An 18,174-nucleotide genomic window follows, 5' to 3' on the forward strand; every position below is an offset into this window, starting at 1 on the left:
CGTACACATACGCCATAGTGCTTGCTAGGAACGACAGACGCTCAAAAACGCATCCAACAATTTGCTCTCTCGTCAAATCCTACAAACCAGTAAACGTACTGAATGGGGTATGAAAAAGTAGAAGGATAATATACAACAGATGGAAAAAAAACAACCGCCTTGACGAAAATAAGACGCCTTTCCAGCCTGTATGTACCCAATATAACATACATAGGCTTGCGCCAGAACCCATCTGGACAGCTTTTCAACTTCTTGCAAGATTGTTCCCAAATCAAATTGCTCTTTCCTTGCAGGACAAAAACAAAAACACCAATTTCGGGAAAAGTCGTTCTTTTGCGGACACACATATCAGACTCGTTTCCTGGTAGGAACTGATCGCCCCCCACCAGTGTCCTGTGTTTCCATAGTAGCGCGGCATAAAGAGAAATCAAGCAAGATCCAACTTTTTCCCGCTTCTTTTTCACATGTAAACATTATCACTAAAATGATGGGCGCGAATGCACACTCAGTGAGCTCTGGGGTAGCGCGCAATGGACGGGCTCAATTTTCAGAAACCTCGCCATAAATCTCTGGAGTCAGAACTGCCCCTGGTGGATGAGCTTGCAGCCATCATCTCGCTGTGAAGCAGTGAATCCACTGGGCTGATACTGTCTCGGCCATGATCAAAGCCCCAATAACTCATATCCTTCTTCTTCGATTGCCCACGAAGGAGACTGAAGGAAGGGCGAGTCGATGAGGTAGAGGTCTTACCCTCGATGAAAGCGTCCATTCGCATGGTTGTTGTTTGTTGGTTGTTGTCTAGAAATATTGGTGGGATTGGAGGTCGGCCGGAGGCACTTGCCTCACTCCCTCGGCGGCTGCTCACAATGCTCTGCATGCCGAGGCTGGGAGTATACAAACCACGATCAGAGGAGTAGACGGCTGTTGATCGGATACTTTGTGAATATGTGGAGCCTGGACCTGGCAGGCTAGGAGTTGCCTCTTTGGCGGAGAAGCTTCTGAATGAACTTGGAGGTGCTCGTGGTGCCGTGTTGCTACGTTTTCGTGAATGACGTGGAATAACAGGAGGCAGAGCAGGGTCTTGTGTTGGGTCATAAAAGTCCCGAGTTGGTGGTCGAGAATCCTGGATGGGCATCGATCCATCAGTCGTGAAGGACCGGGGGCCAGGACCAGCTCGAAGAGGGTTCTTCGCAATGCGAATCGAGTCACGGATTGGTCGTCGTCGAAGAGAACCCGCGAGGGATGGTGTAGGTTGATTCAATGTGTCATTTTCTGGAGGTGGTGGAGGCGGTGGTACTGCGGTCAACTCGTTCACGCTCAGGGGCGAATGCGATAAAAATGACAATGCGGTCAACCACACATAGTGGCGCTCTTGTGAGGTCGCTGTGAACTTGAGGGCTCTCTGAGGAGTCAAAATGAGGATGGACCTGTTGAAATGTTGGCCAGCGATTGCGCCTTTGGGCATAGGGTTGTCGTCTTTGACATCAAGAACAGACTTGATGATCACTGTTCATCGTTAGCTCATGGTACTTGGTATGGTCGTAGAAAAGTACTCACATTTTCGGCCACTCTTACCCATCAAAGCTGTACCGGAGGTTGGCTGCTTGCTGCTCCACATGACTGAGCGTTCATATGGTGCAAGCCATACCCATCTTTTGTGGCGAACACCGTTATTCGTAACACTTTGAGAAATTTCTTCCACGCTCTTGCTACTATCCCAATCGGCCTTGTCCGTCACTCCAAACGATTTGCGCCTTCTAACATACTTATACATCCATTCACCAACCATCGTCTGCGCAATCGAATCAACAACAGACGTCTGATGCATTGACACGGCATCTGAATTGGTCTTTACATGGTGAGTGCTCTGTCGACTGGGCCCAGTAGCAATGGATGGACGCGGTGCGCTGGCCTCCCTCGGGTTGCTGTAAGGTTCTGCTAGGAACGATGCTTGTTCCGTTGTTGGCATTTGAAAGCTGGGCATTTCTGGCACAATCGAGACCCGTGGATCCAGAGGTGGGGAACGACTCCGGGCTCGTCTTGCTTGAGAATGAGGCGATATGGCAGGACCAGACCGAGCTTTTCTCAACGTGGGTCTGGTATATTTGTGCTTTGGTCTTTTGGTCGGAGATGCATTGCTGCTCGCAGGCGAGCTTCGACCACCTTCGCTGATCGATTTACCAATTCTTGCAGAGCTGTACCTCAAAGGTACTGGGAAAGGAGGATTGCTGTCGACGGAAGCCGTGGTAGATTGTGAATGTGAACTACGGTGAGCGGCGGCTCCACTCGATATCAAAGCAGTCCTTCTCATGTTGCTAGACCGAGCCGACGGTACCCGTTTGAGCTTTGAGCCCACGTTTTGCTTCTGAGAACGTTTTTGAGGGCTAGTCCTGCCCTTTGAGAAAGCCATCCTCATTTCAGGAGGTAGACCATCCTCTGAAAGGCGAAGCTTTTCCAGAGCGGCAGCTTCACCGGCGCTGACTGCAACACTTTCGCCAATGTCCTCGAGAAGTGGATCTTGAGACACCATTTTACCTGATTTGAGGACAAATTTTGCGGTCGGGCGATTGAAGATGTCGTCCTCGAGAAAAGTGTCTTCATCGAATAAATCACCCTCGTTCTCTACATCATCGTCAAATCCTGCAAAGAGGCTGCTCGATCGGACAGGTCTGGGCATGTTAGAGGCAAAATCCCTGGAGAGCGGTCCGTTGTCATTCGGAGGTGGCATTGGTGCTCGGGAGGGTCCCGCCGCCATGCTACGTCGAGAGGCAAACATGGATGTAGCAGGAGAGATTCTTGTCCGAGAAATAGGTGGTGGCATTGCCATGGAGGACACGGGCGGTCTGAAGTGGTTCGACAATGGAGCAGGAGGCATCTCAGATGGGGGTACAATTGCCCGTTTGTCAACCCGGATTGGCTCGGTCTGCATTGATGCCGATTGATAGCCACCTAGAGATTCTGAGTTCACCTGAGTACCGGCGTTCTTAGTACGCGGCGGCAACATGACACTGTTCTCGGGCGTGGTAGGTCTTGAACCGGGTGGGATGATGGCAATCAAAGGCACCTTGAGATCCACAGTTTCCTCACTTTCAGTATGCTTGTGGCTCGTGCTGACCACAGGCACGATGTCTTCAGTTTGGGTAGCGATTGTCGCTGTCGGGGCTCGCTCCAGAGAGCTCTCGGGTATGGTAGCGAGGCCATTGTCGTGTTTTTCTGGAGTGAGTGGTGGACTTGGAAGAGCCTCGACCGTTTGGCAGGCGGACGAAACCATAACCGGTTGCTGCTTTTCCCATGAAAGCTCTACACTTTCGGCAGGGCTGACAGGGCTGGGAGATACATTCGACTGCCTCATGGTTCCAACTTCGATGTCTCCTGGTTGGAACATTCTAAATTGTCGATTGTTTGCCGAAACCGGCCAAGGAGAAGGCGGAGGGGAGAATTGTATAGCAGTATCAACATATTTGATGCTCGGCCTGCGTGGCACACCGTCTGGAGATGCAGCACTCGACCGTCGCTTTTCGTCTGGGCTGTCGTTGCGCTCGATTTCCTCGAAGTCTAGCGGCATACCCAATATCTTGCGGGCTTTGAGGGACAGACTTGAAGTGGGCCGAATCTGCTCTTCAGGAAGCGCATCGGGAGAGATACGTCCATCTTCATCGTTCTCGGGAATGTTAGCCATATCCTCTTCCAATTCATCAAAAGCAAGCTCGTCTGCCAGGTTGACCGTGACACCATTGTGGAAGCTCAAAACGGACACGCGGCCACCATGCGTGTCGCTGTTGATCGACGTCGCACTTTGTCTGCGTCCTCTTCGTGCAAGAATAGAGCCCTTGCTCGGGCTCTCCATGATACTGTTCCGGCTGTGACACGTACGCTCAGTCGGAGACACTGGGGGAGGTTGATGGTGTTGAGCATTAGCGAGCTCACTCAGTACGACCTTGAGACGTCCCTCGGCAATGTGAACCTTGGTCTCTAGCCCGCGCTTTTCACCAAGCCATGATTCTTTGTCTTTGTCCCATAGAGCTTGTGTCTTTTCTGCGGTTTCTTCCTGCGTCTTTGCCTTTTTCTGGCTCTGCTCAAGCCTTTTGCGCAGTTCTGACACATCGTTCAGTGCATCGTCTCGTTCTTTGGCTAATTCGTTGAGCGCTGAGAGTGTACCTCCTTCCAGAAGTTGCATCTGCCGCTTGACTGACCTCGTCTCCTTGTTGGCTTGTAACAGATTGTTATTGAGGACTTCATTCTGGGACTGGGAGGTATGGAGGCTGATCTCCAGCCTTTCGATGTCATTGGTTCGACTCTCCAGGTCTCTGCGTAGCGACAAGATCTCGGACACCAAGGATGCATGGAGGGTAGGTGTGAATCTTCTGGGATCGAGAGGAGAGATGTTTTCATCGAGGGCAGGATTGATGGAATCATTGCTTCGCCTCTTGCTGGCTCGCTCATCGGGCATGGGCGGAGGGGTGGAAGAGGGTGACATATCGTCGTATCGCCGCGATCGGGTCGATTGTGAACTTGACGGTGTGCGGTACGGTGTATCCGTGGGCGAAGGCAGTGAGTAACTGAACTCAGGCTCCATGCTTCGAAAATGCCACGAGAGGCTCGGTTCAGATGGCAGCCGTGTCCAGCATACTCACGTCGGAAAGTCAGGAATGCCGACACCTAGATGGCGGCGGCGGACTGGCTGGGTATCTAGACAAAGCGTGAAGACATCCTGGTGAAGCAGGACCGATGGGGCGCAGGCAACTTCGACTCGAATGCTTGCCAGTGTTCGCAATGCCAACAACACCTCAATCACCCAACTGCTGTTTATTCCAGATTGCGAGACACAAGACAGAAATCATCAAGATTCATGTCATGCGTACGGTAGTCGCGTCAGACAGGCATTAACGGGGAGGACGACAAGATAGACAGGAGAAGCTGGTTAACGCTGGCTCCCTGATCCACGTCTAGCCTGGAAAAGTACCGTTCAGATAGCAGTCAGCAACAGTTTGAAGGGACCTTCGTCTATTCGGACGAGCAAGACCTTGAACCTCAACCACTCTTTCGAAGTGGTCTGTCTGCAGCGCGTCTCAGTGCGGATCTCTGGGGCTGGTCAAAGAGGCCGAGAGCAGCCGAGTGATTGGACGATAGGGTGTGCATAGCGGGAAAGCCATGATTGTTCAGGGGCAGCGTTGGAAGCAGACGAGCAAGGATTCGTGGACCAGGGCATGAACGATAGTATACAAAGTGGAGTTGGATGGAAGTGAGGGAGCGAACGGCCCAGCGACTGGCGTGCATTTCAGGGCGACCAGACTACAGGAAGCGAAGGGCGGTGCCGACCAGCGCATCCCACAGATCCGGGATTGTTAGCCAGGTGCGGCAGAACCTGGAAGCCAAAGCGTAGCCCTTGAGCCCAGATTGCTGGTAACAAAGGCGCTCAAATGATTTACATACAACGTGCGGAATAGTGGTTGGGCGATGCGAGAATCGGTGTTTGACAAGCCATAAGCTTGCACGCCAAAGAAGGCGATCATAATAATTTGGTTGTGACTCGTAGGGGAATTTTTTTTTGAAAAAGAGGGCCACGACAACTTTAGCTACGGGCCGCAACCACTCGGGGCAGTTGCCAGAGACTAGTGAGGCTACTCCAGTACAGGCACTAGAGCGCCCCCCCCCAAAGGTCCCCGTCGTTAGGCACAAGCGTGTTTCAGTGCCTCCACCATCGGAGGATTTGTGTGGCACAATCCTTTCTCTTTGGGGTCATTGGAGGGGTCGATCAAAAGGGTCGTCTTCGTGTCAAATTTCCAGGCGTCTTTTTATTTCCACCAGACTCTGGCGGAGTTCGGATACGCCGAATAGAGAGCAGCTACGAGTACGAGGTTATTGTACAAGGTACGTGCAATACGGAGGGGAGATATGATGGAGAACTTAATGTACAGTATGACTGACTGCACGTTTATAACAATCACAACCCTTGCATGAGCACCAATCCCAGCTGCATAGCTGTACGTACAAAAAGACAGGCCATGCCGTTACTGCATGAGCTCCCTCGAGGTTACGCATCATCAGTTGTAACACACAGTTCAACTGACTCTCGGCTGGACATCAGTCGTCCCGATGTGACAATTTCAATCACGGCCGGGACCAGCATTTTGCCTTTTCCAGCGGCTTGAAGCATGAACCGTTCCCACTCGATGTTGGTAATCCCTGTACAGTACGGAGTACCTGTAGAGCTATCGTGTCTGGCCTCACTTTCGCTTGGAAGACGGATGGTCTGTGATGCAAAGCCCAAGGCAACAGTCCCGACTCTGATCATCGAGCTACAGTACGGAGTGCATATTCCCTTCGCTTATACGAGTACTCCGTACTGAGTGTGTTAATTCAATAATAGGCATCAATCACCAACTAGTCTATTTCCTCCTACGTTCTCGCGAAGGCTCGTTATTTATACGAGTAGAGGCTGCCGTCGCTCGTTTCTGTTGCGCGACCAGCCCTCGGGTAGCGAAGAAAGCTGTCAAGCGATGAATATGCCGCTCGGTCTCTCTGATATTTCATCAACTCCGACTGTTGAATGATTACCTACGGAGCAAGTACTGTACAGTAAGTGCTCCGTGGGTAGCTAATAAAACCGAGAGAGTATAGCATCTTTACGTATCTTGGGCTGCTTTAGAAGGTCAAATTCACGCCAATAATTTCTTTTGCACTTTAGTTCTGTCTCATCAGTCCGTATATCATCCTGGGATTGGTACACGAAAAGCCACACAACAGCCATCACGCTCTTGTCCTGCACGTGTCATCTGTTCCATCACAGTCACTATCTTGCGGTTCGGACGAATGACTCTGTGCGTTTTCTCTGGCACGCCATCCCTTGTGTGAATTGACGAGGTCTGTTCGCTTCACGACATGCTCAAAGTTGATGATCCTCCAATCTCCTGTCGCATTGCAACTCTTTTTGTTAGTATTATGCGGAGAGAGGCCGCTCGGATCGAATTCCTCGAACGAGGTGTCTGTACGAGATGGATAGTTGTCTCGCTCTTATTTCAGTGCCCGAGGTGTTGCTCGCCTCCATCTGCATTTGCGGATTGATGGTGTCTGTACAGGAATGTCGGTGTCCTTCGATAGGGGATATCCTCAACCACGGATATGATAAGGACCAACCCTCATGTTCCTGAACGTCGATCAAACCGGGGACAGGACTAGGTGATCATGGGTTCCTGGCGTGCCATGGGTTTCATGCTCTAAAACCGTCATAGAGCCCATGCTCACGTTATTGACACCTGTGTGGGCAGCGACAGGTGCGGCCGGGTTCAGGCACTGGCCGAACTGGGGACGGCGCATCCACCGATTCTCTGGGCTTCCTCACCACGCCGGGGACTTCCCAGTTTGCTGGTAACAGTACGGAGCAGATACAGTGGCACTGGTCTGGGTTCACCCTGTCTCGACCACGCCCTCCCCCCTCCTCTGGGGCTTTTGGGCATTTCGTCTTTTGACTTTTCCGTCTCCAACTTTGCAACTCCAAATTTCCACACGACATTCTGACATTCCGTCATCGTGCCTGACGATGATCAAATAGCATCATGATTGATATTATTCGCCCGGTGTCGGAGCGATGCGGGCACACCTATGAGTCCGAGTTATCGTATTCGGTAGTTGCTTCATCGACCAGGAGTCATTCCTCTCCTCGTACTCGTACTACGTGCAATCTCAGTAGCAGACTCATGACCAAAAGTTGACCGTACGAAGTTATTCTGTTCCCCTTTATTGTTCCTTGATGTCGCTGTCTCAACCGCCCAAAGCCCTGTTGACCGACGTGTTTGGCACCGTCGTCGACTGGCGTAGCACGGTCGAGAAGCACCTCACGCTCTCCGCGTCTGAATCGCTCAACTCCTCCACCAAATCCATCCCCAGTGCTGTCCGCGCAGCCGCCTCGGACGTATCCTGGCCTGCCGTGGCACAGTTGTGGCGCAACTCGTACTATGAGTTCACGCGCACCTACGACCCCAGCGCAAAGGACCGCACGGACTTCAAGACGGTGGACCAACACCACGTCGAGGCGCTGCACAAGATCCTCGTGGACCACGGCCTCGACGGTCTCTGGACCGACGAAGAGGTTCAAAAGATAAGTATGATATGGCACTTTCTAGACCCGTGGCCCGACTCCTCCTCAGGGTTGGCGCGGTTGAACCAGGCCTTCGTCACCGCCACCCTCAGCAACGGCAACACCAGCCTGCTCTCCGATTTGGCCCAGCACGGCTCGTTGCCGTATACTCACATTGTCTCGGCCGAGGACTTCGGCGCTTACAAACCGCATCCAAGTGTCTATCTGGGTGCCGCGAAGAAGCTCGGCGTCGAACCACAAGAGTGCGCTTTGATCGCCGCTCACTTGGGAGATCTCAAGGCAGCCCGCGGGTGCGGCTATCAGACAATATATATCGCCAGGGCCCAAGAAGAGTCGTGGCCCTCCGAGGACACGGCAAAAGCCAAACGAGAAGGTTGGGTTGATATGTGGATTGGCCTGGACGAAGGCAAGGGAGGTTTTCTGGAAATTGCAAAAAGATTCGGGCTCGGTTGATAATACAGGTCAGCTGAATCTCCCTCCTGCCTGGAATTTGCGATCACGAGTCTCCCCCGTGATACGGCTGTTGGCGCGTCGTTGTCTTGAGAAACAATCGAATCATCAAATGTAGGCCACCATGGCTAATGGTAACAGTTACAATTCACTTTTGCCTGTGGCTGGGTCTAGATCATTCGCGAGCTTGAGCAAAGCAATGCCATACTAGATTTCACTTCAACTTTGCTGAGAACCAGGATTCCCCAACGTTCAACACCCATTTACAAGGCTAAATGCATTGTCGGAGCACCCGACTTCTTCACTGCCTTCTTTGCGGCCTTGTACCATTTGGCATTCTCCTCACCGTACGTAGTGCGCCGCTTGATCATTCTGCGTGGATGGAACTCGCCATTCTCATCGAAACCTGTCTCATTGTCGTCATCGCCAGCTCTGGACGCTGACGGTGACCCCACGGTGGTACTCGTCATGGGACTTGCAACGCCATCGGTAGGCGAGTCGACATCTGCGCCAAAAATGGCGCCCATCCCGCGGCCTTCACCCTGAGCTGAGAAGGGGTTGTTGCTGGTCGGGCTGGCACCGACACCATTGCTATCGAGCCTGAGACCGTTGAACTTCTGAGCAGTGCCGTTGATGAGTTCCTTCTCTTCTTCATCGGTCAAAGGCTCGATATCTGGAACTGGTCCGCGCGGGATGATTACAGACCAACCAACATCGCTGCCACCGTGACTTTGGCGGCCCTTAGCTCGCAGGTAACCATACTTATACACCTCGAAGAAGGTGGTCTTCTTGAAAACACCGCCATTCGTTCGATCAGACGTGTCCCAATACAGATTGCGGAGCCACTTCGACAATCGCGGATAATCGTGCCTGATCATCTTGAGGTTGCAATTGAATATGTTATAGTATGCTACGTCGAAGCGTGCCATTGTCGTGTATAGCCTCACGTCAGCTTCAGTGAGGTGCTCGCCAAACAGGTACGGCTGGTGGTTCGGATCTGCAAGATGTGTTTCAAGTCGATCCAATGATTTGAAGAGTGGATAGACATTGGTATCGTACGCCTCTTGAGTTGTTGCGAAGCCGCACTTGTACACACCGTTGTTGACTGTGTTATAGACCCATTCATTCATCTCATCAATCTGTTTGCGAAGGTGTGCCGGATAGAATCCGCCTCCAGGCTTATTGACTTCACGCTGATCTGGCTCGAGGAACTCGTCGAAGCTGTCGTAGAGCATACGAATGATCTCGCTAGACTCATTGTTCACGACTGTGTATGTTTTTTTATCCCATAAGACGGGGACTGTGAAGCGGCCATCGTACTGTGGGTCTGCTTTCAGGTAGAGTTGTTTCAGGCAGGTGAAGCCATACAAAGGGTCGACGGGATCGGAGCCGTTGCGGCCGGTGAAGAGCCAGCCATTTTCGGTCAAGTTGAAGTCGGTCGTGATCAGCTGGATGAAGGGCTCGAGCGATTTGAGAGCGCGGACGAGAATAGTTCGGTGGGCCTGCGAGGACTGTCAGTGACTGCGCTTGTCGAGGATGGAAGTATACAAGAGGTCGAAGTACCCAGGGACAGCCATAGTTGACGTAGAGCGCATATCTATCCTTCTCGGGAGGAAACTTTGAACCGGGTTCTGTAGAGATGAAGTTGCGGAACTGACTCTCTTTGCGGCGGAAATGGCCATCGGCATCGGAGTGGGCATGAGTAGGACGCTGTGTCAAGGTTAGACGCAGCTTTGGTCTCAAGGTGTGGTGCTGGTACCGAGTCTCCCATTGTGAATCTGTGGATGTGACGAGGAAATACCTTCTGTAATCACCTTGTTGAGCGACGATATGGATCAAACTGTGCTTGGAAGTGCTTAGATTATTCGTCCGGTGGAGGAATAGACGAAGTAGCTTGGTCAAGGTACGCAACCCGGTTGATATTATTCGTAGAGCAATCCAACTCGATATGCGTGTAACACAGATCACTAATTGAGGACAAGAGAAGGACGGAAAGAAAGCAAGATGGTTTGAAACTCAGCTCGGGCTGTGTCGACGTTGGTCCATCGGCCTGTCTCAGCTTGCAGATACTCCGTACGGTGCTTACTCGATCCTGGGCTTCAATTCCGCCCCGCAAAGTCCAGAAGTAGACCCCAGCCTGGTAACACGTGAATAACTGGCAGCCGCAGATTCGGACTCCGTATTGTGCTCGATCTGGAAGCTCAACCATTCATGAAGCTGAGAATAGAGGCTGAGGTCCGAGACTGTTTTGGGGGCCGGAGCATCAAGTTGCATGTTTGGTTGGTTGCTGACTTTTGAGAAGCTCAAGAAGCTCAGGAAACTTCCCCATCGAGGGGCCTGACATCGACGTCATCGGATTGAAATCCCGCAAGGACACATGCTGGACGCACGGTACATATGAGTTCACCGTGTTCGGTATTCCGTAGTGCTGGTGACAAAAGGACTCGAACTTATACTGAAGTCGATACTCGAGAAGAGGTGAGTAATCACAACCAATAGTATATTCTATATCTGAGGTACCTGTGTTATATGCTCACCGAATACAAACTCTGCCTAATTGGTAAGCATTGGTTAACACAAGTTTCCCGGTGACCATCTACTATGTGTGTAAATACCTAAGGTACTCTGTAGGTGCCTAGGTGAGTGGCTCATTCAAACGGTATCTTCTCGTCACCGCCTCCCAACTGACTGGTGCTACCTCCGTACATTCGCACTTGGCCAATAGGTCTTTCAATATCGCGCCATAGTGCGCCCAATCATTTTGAGCTTCTCGCTCCGGACTCACAGTTGCCCAGCTCCTCAATTTCCGGGGTTGCTGGAGTATCGACGGAAACGTGCTTGACCACGATACAATGTACGGAGTGCTGTACGGAGATATGCTGCCCAACATTTGACTCACAGGGGCTTCTTCGCCTATTTCTTCACTTACGAGTACTCGTACGAGTTGACCTGCACCGTGCGAGCGGTAACTGCCGACCACTGAAGCCGAATTGACTTCCGCATCAGATGTCACCTCGCACTTTGTACAAGGGTATCTGGAAATATTCTCCATGAGACATCGACCAGCAAATCTCGTTAAAATCGGAGCAGAGGGATGCGCAGAAGAAACATCACACCTTGCTAAACGGCGTGTACAACAATGCTTTCACAGATCATTGTTTCAGTTTACCTGAAGCGGTTACTGCTTTAGCCTTATCGAGTGATCATCCATCGCGTAGATTGATTGAGCATTGCGGCGGTTGCACGATTAGGTCTCTCGGCCAAATCCCTTCAAAGGCAAGAATGGCTGCTTTGACCCTATGCGCGGACCGGTTGAATTGGTGTTAGACTCAGGACAGAAAGACAATGGCACTGTCGAAATGCCCACGCTTAGAGATATGCCATCCCAACACAGATTCAGGTGTAGATGATGAAAAACGTGTTGTAGGTGTGGTGCTCCTGTGTTTGTATTTGTCAAGGGAACCAGCCGTTATCGAGCCACAACACAGATATGCCCATCCGTATCTTATCGTCTATCATTGCTTCAGCCTAGCCTAGGATATCTGCGACTGTTCTCATTGGCATCGGTCGAAGCCTTGCAATGGCCTGGCAGGGCTCCGTTCCTGACGAGAACAGCTCCATGATTGAGAATGCAGAGCACATATTTTGTACGGATAGCACGAGGTAGATTGGCGAAAGGGCAGGCTTTCGTGTGGATCAACCCGTGAGCGATGCTCCCTACTCCGTACACTTTTTCCTTTACTACTTGTAAGAATCACTTCCGCTAGGATTTCGTTTATAATACTCTGTTGTTTCAGTGGGCGAAATCATGTGGCGTCAAGCCGATGCAGGGTACAGTTAATATCGGTTAACAAGGGCTGTGGAGTTCCAGCTGCGCAATCCTACCCTCGTGGTTGGATTTGGTCGATCAGATATGTGTTGAGCAACCTAATGATAAAGGCCTGAAGATGAAGGTTTGGTGAACAAAGCACGAACTACGGCGGAAGTGCTGCTTCGGCTCAGTGGGTAAAGTGATCTACCTTGGTCGATGTGCTTCTCCTACCCATGTCACACGCATGATGGTATTATGAGGTACGTGTGCTCTCACATGCCATGGAGAGAATGTTGGATCTGAAAATTCACACTGTAACCTTTGATAGGGTATCCATAGCAAGGAAAAGAACCTTCATCGTGAAACTCCATAACGCGAAGCCCACTTTAGTCCTCTTCTAGAAGACCATGCTGTGACTGATGAGCAACATGGTCCACAGTGCTACCCGAAGGGGGGGGTCCAACTACTCCGTATACAGTGCGATACGCATACTGTCGGTCGTGGGGGAAAGCGTCGAGGAGAAGTAATAAAGATATTTCAAAGCTCGACTGGTCTGAAGATAATTGCAGTATAACAAAATGCGAAGTTAGTAAAAAACCAGCACAACGGCCCCTCTGTAGGTCGGCGGCTGCAGCGGCGAAAACGATTCGCTGTATGCTGAGAGGTCTAACCGTTTCGAAGACTTCAGGCATGCAAGTTTGTTGACGGGAATCAATGGCCAATCCTATCATCAGAACTGGCATCTATCACCACCTCATCATCGTGCAGAGAGGCAGGACAGGAAGGAGCTGTCGCCTACACCAGTGCTGTGCTAGAAGAGAGACTAGATAACAGACGAAGTTGCGTTAACCAGGACTGGACTGGTTAGCAGGGAATGAAATGGTACCTGGCCACCTTTGTTCACTGCAATACTCCGTACTGAACCCACCTTAGGAGGTTGACCCCATGGCAAACAACGTACCAACCCTGGCCCGGCAATATATCACCTCTGAACCATTCTTACTCGGTCCTAGTTTGCGGTCCACGATGCATGGCTGCTGTCAGACGCAGAAATGATGCAGGGTGCAAGGTGCCATGGCAGATATTCCCGTGTCGTGGCTCTGATCCCCTGGTGATAGAAACCATACTACGAGTAGTAGAAGGTCGCCTCGAAATTTTCACAGATGCTTCTTTGTGTCCTCGCTTTCTCCCCCTTCCTACTCACGAAACAGCTATTATAGAGTCAACCACAATTCCCCGAAGCGACATGGACTCGGAATAACCATCTGGATCCTTGCAGAATAATACCAACACCAACCCCCCAGGCTCCTCCTCCTACTCCTCCTTCTATTGCCCTCCGTACATACTTGTATCGTACTTGTACCTACTACAAATCGACCGCTTTCTTCGGCGCCCCACAGCAGCCACTCGACCTTGCCATTATTGCCATTTGCCTTCTTCAAAATATTCCCTGGCCTCGACGATCTTCGATCAATAAAACACCGACTCTCCCGTCATCTTGACCTTGTATCCTTGCCCAGAATTCGACCCCCAAGAATCCAGACGCTCCTATTCCTCCCTGGTCCTTCTATCAAACACCGCCACTGGTTCCGAGCCGCAGGCCGATCATACTTCATACCCGCAAATCCGCCTATTTCACGAACCAACAGAAGCTCCGATTGCGCGTCTCAAGTTGCTCTGGTCGCCTTGGTCGCCTCTCTGTGTAAGAATTGTCTCTGAGCGTTGATTGACCATCTGGGACTGCCTGAACATTCTGTCCGCATTGCCCCGGTGGACACACGGTCTTCTCCAACGCTGAACTCTTTCCCTGCCGATCGCTTCCCGAAGCACGGATCCTCGCAATTAGCCGCACTTGACAACGAAGGACACAATCGAACATCCGGCTACTGAAACCCTTGTGCCCATAATCTTTCGGGCACTTGAAGAGAGGGAGTTTGGAACACAGGGAGACACGATTTTTGTGATTCTAGTTCTCCTGCTCAAGTAAAGTCAAGGATCCAGAATCTAGTACAGTTCCTCTCCAGAACCCGCGTTCTTTGGAGGTCTAGGCCTCAGCACCCACTCTTTCGCCGATAGATCTCACCTTCGACCTTGATCGACTTATCCGCAACTGCGCCTGATCAGCAAGTCGTATGCACACGGAACTCCTGAAAGTTATTGAACAGGCCTGTAAAACATCTCTCAGTACACAGAATCGCAGATACCGTGGACGCTTTTGAAGTCAACCCCGGAAACCCTAAAAACATGGCGGGGAAAATGACTCTGTATAAGCTGGTGGTGCTTGGAGACGGCGGCGTGGGAAAGACTGCTCTCACCATCCAGGTTGGTTGATCCTGCCCATCTTATGTGTATTGACTCGCCCGCTAATGCTCAGTAGTTATGCCTCAACCACTTCGTCGAGACCTACGATCCTACTATCGAAGATTCATACAGAAAGCAGGTCGTGATAGACCAGCAAGCGTGCATGCTTGAAGTTCTGGACACGGCAGGGCAGGAAGAGTATACTGCCCTCCGCGATCAGTGGATTAGAGACGGCGAAGGATTTATATTGGTGTACAGCATCACTTCAAGAAATTCGTTCAACAGAATACAAAAATTCCACTCGCAAGTACAAAGGGTCAAAGAGTCGGGCCATCCAAACTCGCCTACGGGAGCGAGTTATCTACCGACTCAAATGAATGCACCCACCTACACTGGTCCCGTTCCCATCATGCTGATTGGCAACAAAAGTGATAAACACCACGAACGGGAAGTTTCTTCGCAAGAAGGCCAAGCTCTCGCAAAAGAATTGGGTTGTGACTTTGTGGAAGCCTCTGCTAAAAATTGCATCAATGTTGAAAAGGCTTTTTACGATGTTGTACGACAGTTGAGACGTCAACGACAGTCACCGATGAAGCAGATTGACCGCAAAGGTACCAACTATGGACCTTCTCCTGCGATCCGCAACAACCTTGACGCCGAGCACCCACGAATTTATCGTGAACATGGGAGAAAGCGAGGAGCAAACAAGTGTGTGATATTATGATTACGACTCGACCAGTTTGAACCTATAAAGCACTGGTTTCACGATGACTTATGACCAGGTGATGTTTAGCGATAGCGACATGTTTTACTTTCTAACTCGGTGTTCTGCACCGACTATTTGAGCGATCAACGTTTGCCACGAGAGAATCACGAGCAACACTTATCGACCATGCACAAACAGATGCGACATCCAACACAGCTCGCATTCTCTCCATTTGGAGCCAAGAAATGTCTGCCCCGAGTTTGGAGCGTCGGCTTTTCGTTTGACGCACGTGAACGAGCATTCTCTATGGTGTCAGGAACATGCTTCGCTCTAGGGCAGATTGACGAAGCCGCCGTTCTAACCTTTGTTGTGCCAGCGTACGAAACCGACGTAGTCAGCGAGTGCGAGGCATAACATGAAATTTCAATAAGTTATGCAAGCGACCGTGTTGTCTCGGCAATGATGAGCATAGCATCAATGCAGCAGACGAGCTCAGTATGAGGGCATTGTTAAGAAGCACCCCATGTGGTGTAGGCGAGGTTTTTGGGAGGACGGGATGGCTATGGCTAGTGCTTCAGTCACGCCCCCGAGCAGAAGCTCTACTCGTCCATGGCAAGGCACGCATCGAGCAATTCGCGTATTGAGATTCAATATGGAACTCGGGAGGAGGGTATGGTGGAATCCCGGTTGAACCTGGGGAATATGGAGCTCAAGTTATCTCGTTTTCTGGGAGTGAGCACTGCGAAAAGTACCTAGTCTTCTGGTCGGAGGCTGGGGATGTCGAGGGTCAATTAGCTAGCTATCAAAGCCCAAGCAGGGGCGGGACATTGAAGAAAGATAGCTTCGGTCGTCGGTCCGACTGGAGAAGAAAAGCTGCATACCTAGCCTCTTTTGAGAAATCAACTAGCGGTGTCCCGGATACCATAGGTACACTTACGGAGCGATGCACAGTTTCGCGCGTAAGGTATTTTCCTGAGGTAGGTAGTTTCTAGTGTTGGTCAATTGCACCGAACCACAACCACAATTCCACCGACCAACGGCAAGACTTGGCTCATTACGGAGTAGTACATACAGACATCTACTTGGCTACTTTGTATGTGTAAGGAGGTTAAGATGCCGTGTATCTCATGTGTATATGGGCCGAGGTGCCTTCATCGAGGTTATACGAGTTATCATTGGCGATTACGCAGTAATTGTACGGAGTACGACTGAGGGACACGGGGTGCTTTGAAACTTCCGCCTTACGGAGAGTACCTTTTACTGTACACCACGATTAGTAGGTAGGCTGAGAGAGGTACGGTCCTACCTGGCGCTGATCGACTACTACAATATTCCTTACTGTGACTTATTTACTCCGTAACCAGGGGGTTATAGCGAGCGAATATCAAACCGTGGTCGTAGTCCGTATTTGTGTGTGTGTCTGTGTGTCGTACTCCGTACCGAGGCCTCCGTATGTACTGTTGTTAACCGAAAAACGGTCCGAGTCTCGCGGCACACCTTCAATCCCCTGGTACCTAGAAAATTGTCCAAAACGGTCTTGCTGCTGATTTTGAGCTTGTACAAGTACAGAAGAAGAAAAAAAAAGACACCACACCTGTTTGGAACGGGACGAAAGCGATTGGTTATGTACTTGGTATACACGGAGGAACAAAAGGGGGGGAGGAAGAGGAGGGGAGGTGGTTACAGTACTTTGTTTTTTCTTTCTTGTCTCGTAGCTTGGCTTTTTTTTTGGTCGAGGACAAGCCGAGTCTTGTTGATCGTCGATTTGTCCTTCCGACACCTTTTCAAAACCCCCTTTCGCAAAATGTGACGCGATGCTCGATGGGCGAAGCGAGGGGACCAGGATTGGAATTCACGATATCCAGTATGTATCGTACCGAGTAGTTACCATGCGGTCCGTACTCGTAGACGAGTGTGCTCATCATGAGTACCCCGTATTATGGGAATGCTCCGTACCTTCCCATTCAGCAAGGCCAGCAAGGGCCTTTTTTTGGGCCTTTTGCATATTTCCGTCAATGACACGCGGGGGGCGGGTTGGAAGGGGGAAATAGGGGGGGCTAATAAGTCCATACTCCTTACTCGGATTCAGGTATAGGTAGGTAGGCAAAAGATACGGAGTACTCGGTAGTGAATTCACACTTCGTACATCCGTTACAATAAAGTACGTGATGGCTTTTGCACAAAGTCGCTTACGATGTACTCTGTATCTACCTACCTCACCTGTTCGATACGAGGTACTCCGTACTCAAGTTTGCAAAAGTGGTGCCACCTCGTAATAAACTACCTTATCCAACCATCTTCTACCGGGATACTGTAACTACAAAGTACCCGAGTACCCTGTTACGCGGAGGTACTTGCCTACCTACCTGAACCTACAGAGTATATCGTTCCGTAGTATAATTGCCCCGGGAAAAAAAGGAAACACGAAGAATCCAAATCGAACCCAACCAACGTACACTCCGTACTGTGATTGTAAAACAGACAACCAGGTACTGGAGTACAGTGCGTAGAACTGCAGTCTTCTTTAAGCGATGGTACGGCCCAGTGATACCTACCTACGAATCAATCACATATAGCTTTCCCGAACCATGATTTGATTGGTGACCGAAAGGTTGGTCAGGTACTCGTAGTGAATCTTAGCAATGATACCTTGACCTCACTTAACAAACCATCATGACAGACCATAACTCAAAAGTGATTCCCCCGGAGAACTGGATGATCTGGTCTCCAGACATCCAGTACAACAAGCTAGCACATAGTCCCGGTCAATTAAATCAAAACAACAGTGTGTCGAGGAACAACTGCAAC

The 18,174-nt window shown here is 50.7% G+C and overlaps 4 protein-coding genes across 6 annotated transcripts; 2 read left to right on the plus strand and 2 right to left on the minus strand.

Moving 5' to 3' along the window:
- Positions 1 to 449: 449 nt before the first annotated feature.
- PV06_05493 (uncharacterized protein) lies at positions 450 to 4,576 on the minus strand (the record flags this gene model as incomplete). The annotated part of the gene is made up of 2 exons (XM_016406507.1): positions 450 to 1,506; positions 1,558 to 4,576. 2 exons carry the CDS (start codon positions 4,574 to 4,576, stop codon positions 548 to 550), a joined length of 3,978 nt encoding a protein of 1,325 aa, XP_016262111.1. The 3' UTR covers positions 450 to 547.
- A 3,099-nt stretch (positions 4,577 to 7,675) lies between these two features.
- On the plus strand, positions 7,676 to 8,771 carry PV06_05494 (haloacid dehalogenase, type II). The gene is made up of 2 exons (XM_016406508.1): positions 7,676 to 8,559; positions 8,690 to 8,771. The coding sequence occupies exon 1, from the start codon at positions 7,751 to 7,753 to the stop codon at positions 8,549 to 8,551; it is 801 nt and encodes a 266-aa protein (XP_016262112.1). The 5' UTR covers positions 7,676 to 7,750; the 3' UTR covers positions 8,552 to 8,559; positions 8,690 to 8,771.
- PV06_05495 lies at positions 8,413 to 10,931 on the minus strand. Of its 3 annotated transcripts, XM_016406509.1 has the most exons (3): positions 10,308 to 10,931; positions 10,112 to 10,258; positions 8,413 to 10,050 (listed from the first exon to the last, which is right to left on the minus strand). In XM_016406509.1, the coding sequence occupies exons 1-3, from the start codon at positions 10,317 to 10,319 to the stop codon at positions 8,812 to 8,814; spliced, it is 1,398 nt and encodes a 465-aa protein (XP_016262113.1). In that variant the 5' UTR covers positions 10,320 to 10,931; the 3' UTR covers positions 8,413 to 8,811. The 3 variants fall into 3 exon arrangements, with proteins under 3 accessions (XP_016262113.1, XP_016262114.1, XP_016262115.1); XM_016406510.1 differs by having other exon boundaries at positions 8,413 to 10,258; XM_016406511.1 differs by having other exon boundaries at positions 10,112 to 10,931.
- Positions 10,932 to 13,685: 2,754 nt separating this feature from the next.
- PV06_05496 (protein Ras-2) lies at positions 13,686 to 16,396 on the plus strand. Its single transcript, XM_016406512.1, has 2 exons — positions 13,686 to 14,681; positions 14,737 to 16,396. The coding sequence occupies exons 1-2, from the start codon at positions 14,604 to 14,606 to the stop codon at positions 15,382 to 15,384; spliced, it is 726 nt and encodes a 241-aa protein (XP_016262116.1). The 5' UTR covers positions 13,686 to 14,603; the 3' UTR covers positions 15,385 to 16,396.
- The last annotated feature ends 1,778 nt before the right edge of the window (positions 16,397 to 18,174 follow it).

Source organism: Exophiala oligosperma (genome assembly GCF_000835515.1).
Source record: "Exophiala oligosperma strain CBS 72588 unplaced genomic scaffold supercont1.5, whole genome shotgun sequence".
Classification (NCBI taxonomy): domain Eukaryota; kingdom Fungi; phylum Ascomycota; class Eurotiomycetes; order Chaetothyriales; family Herpotrichiellaceae; genus Exophiala; species Exophiala oligosperma.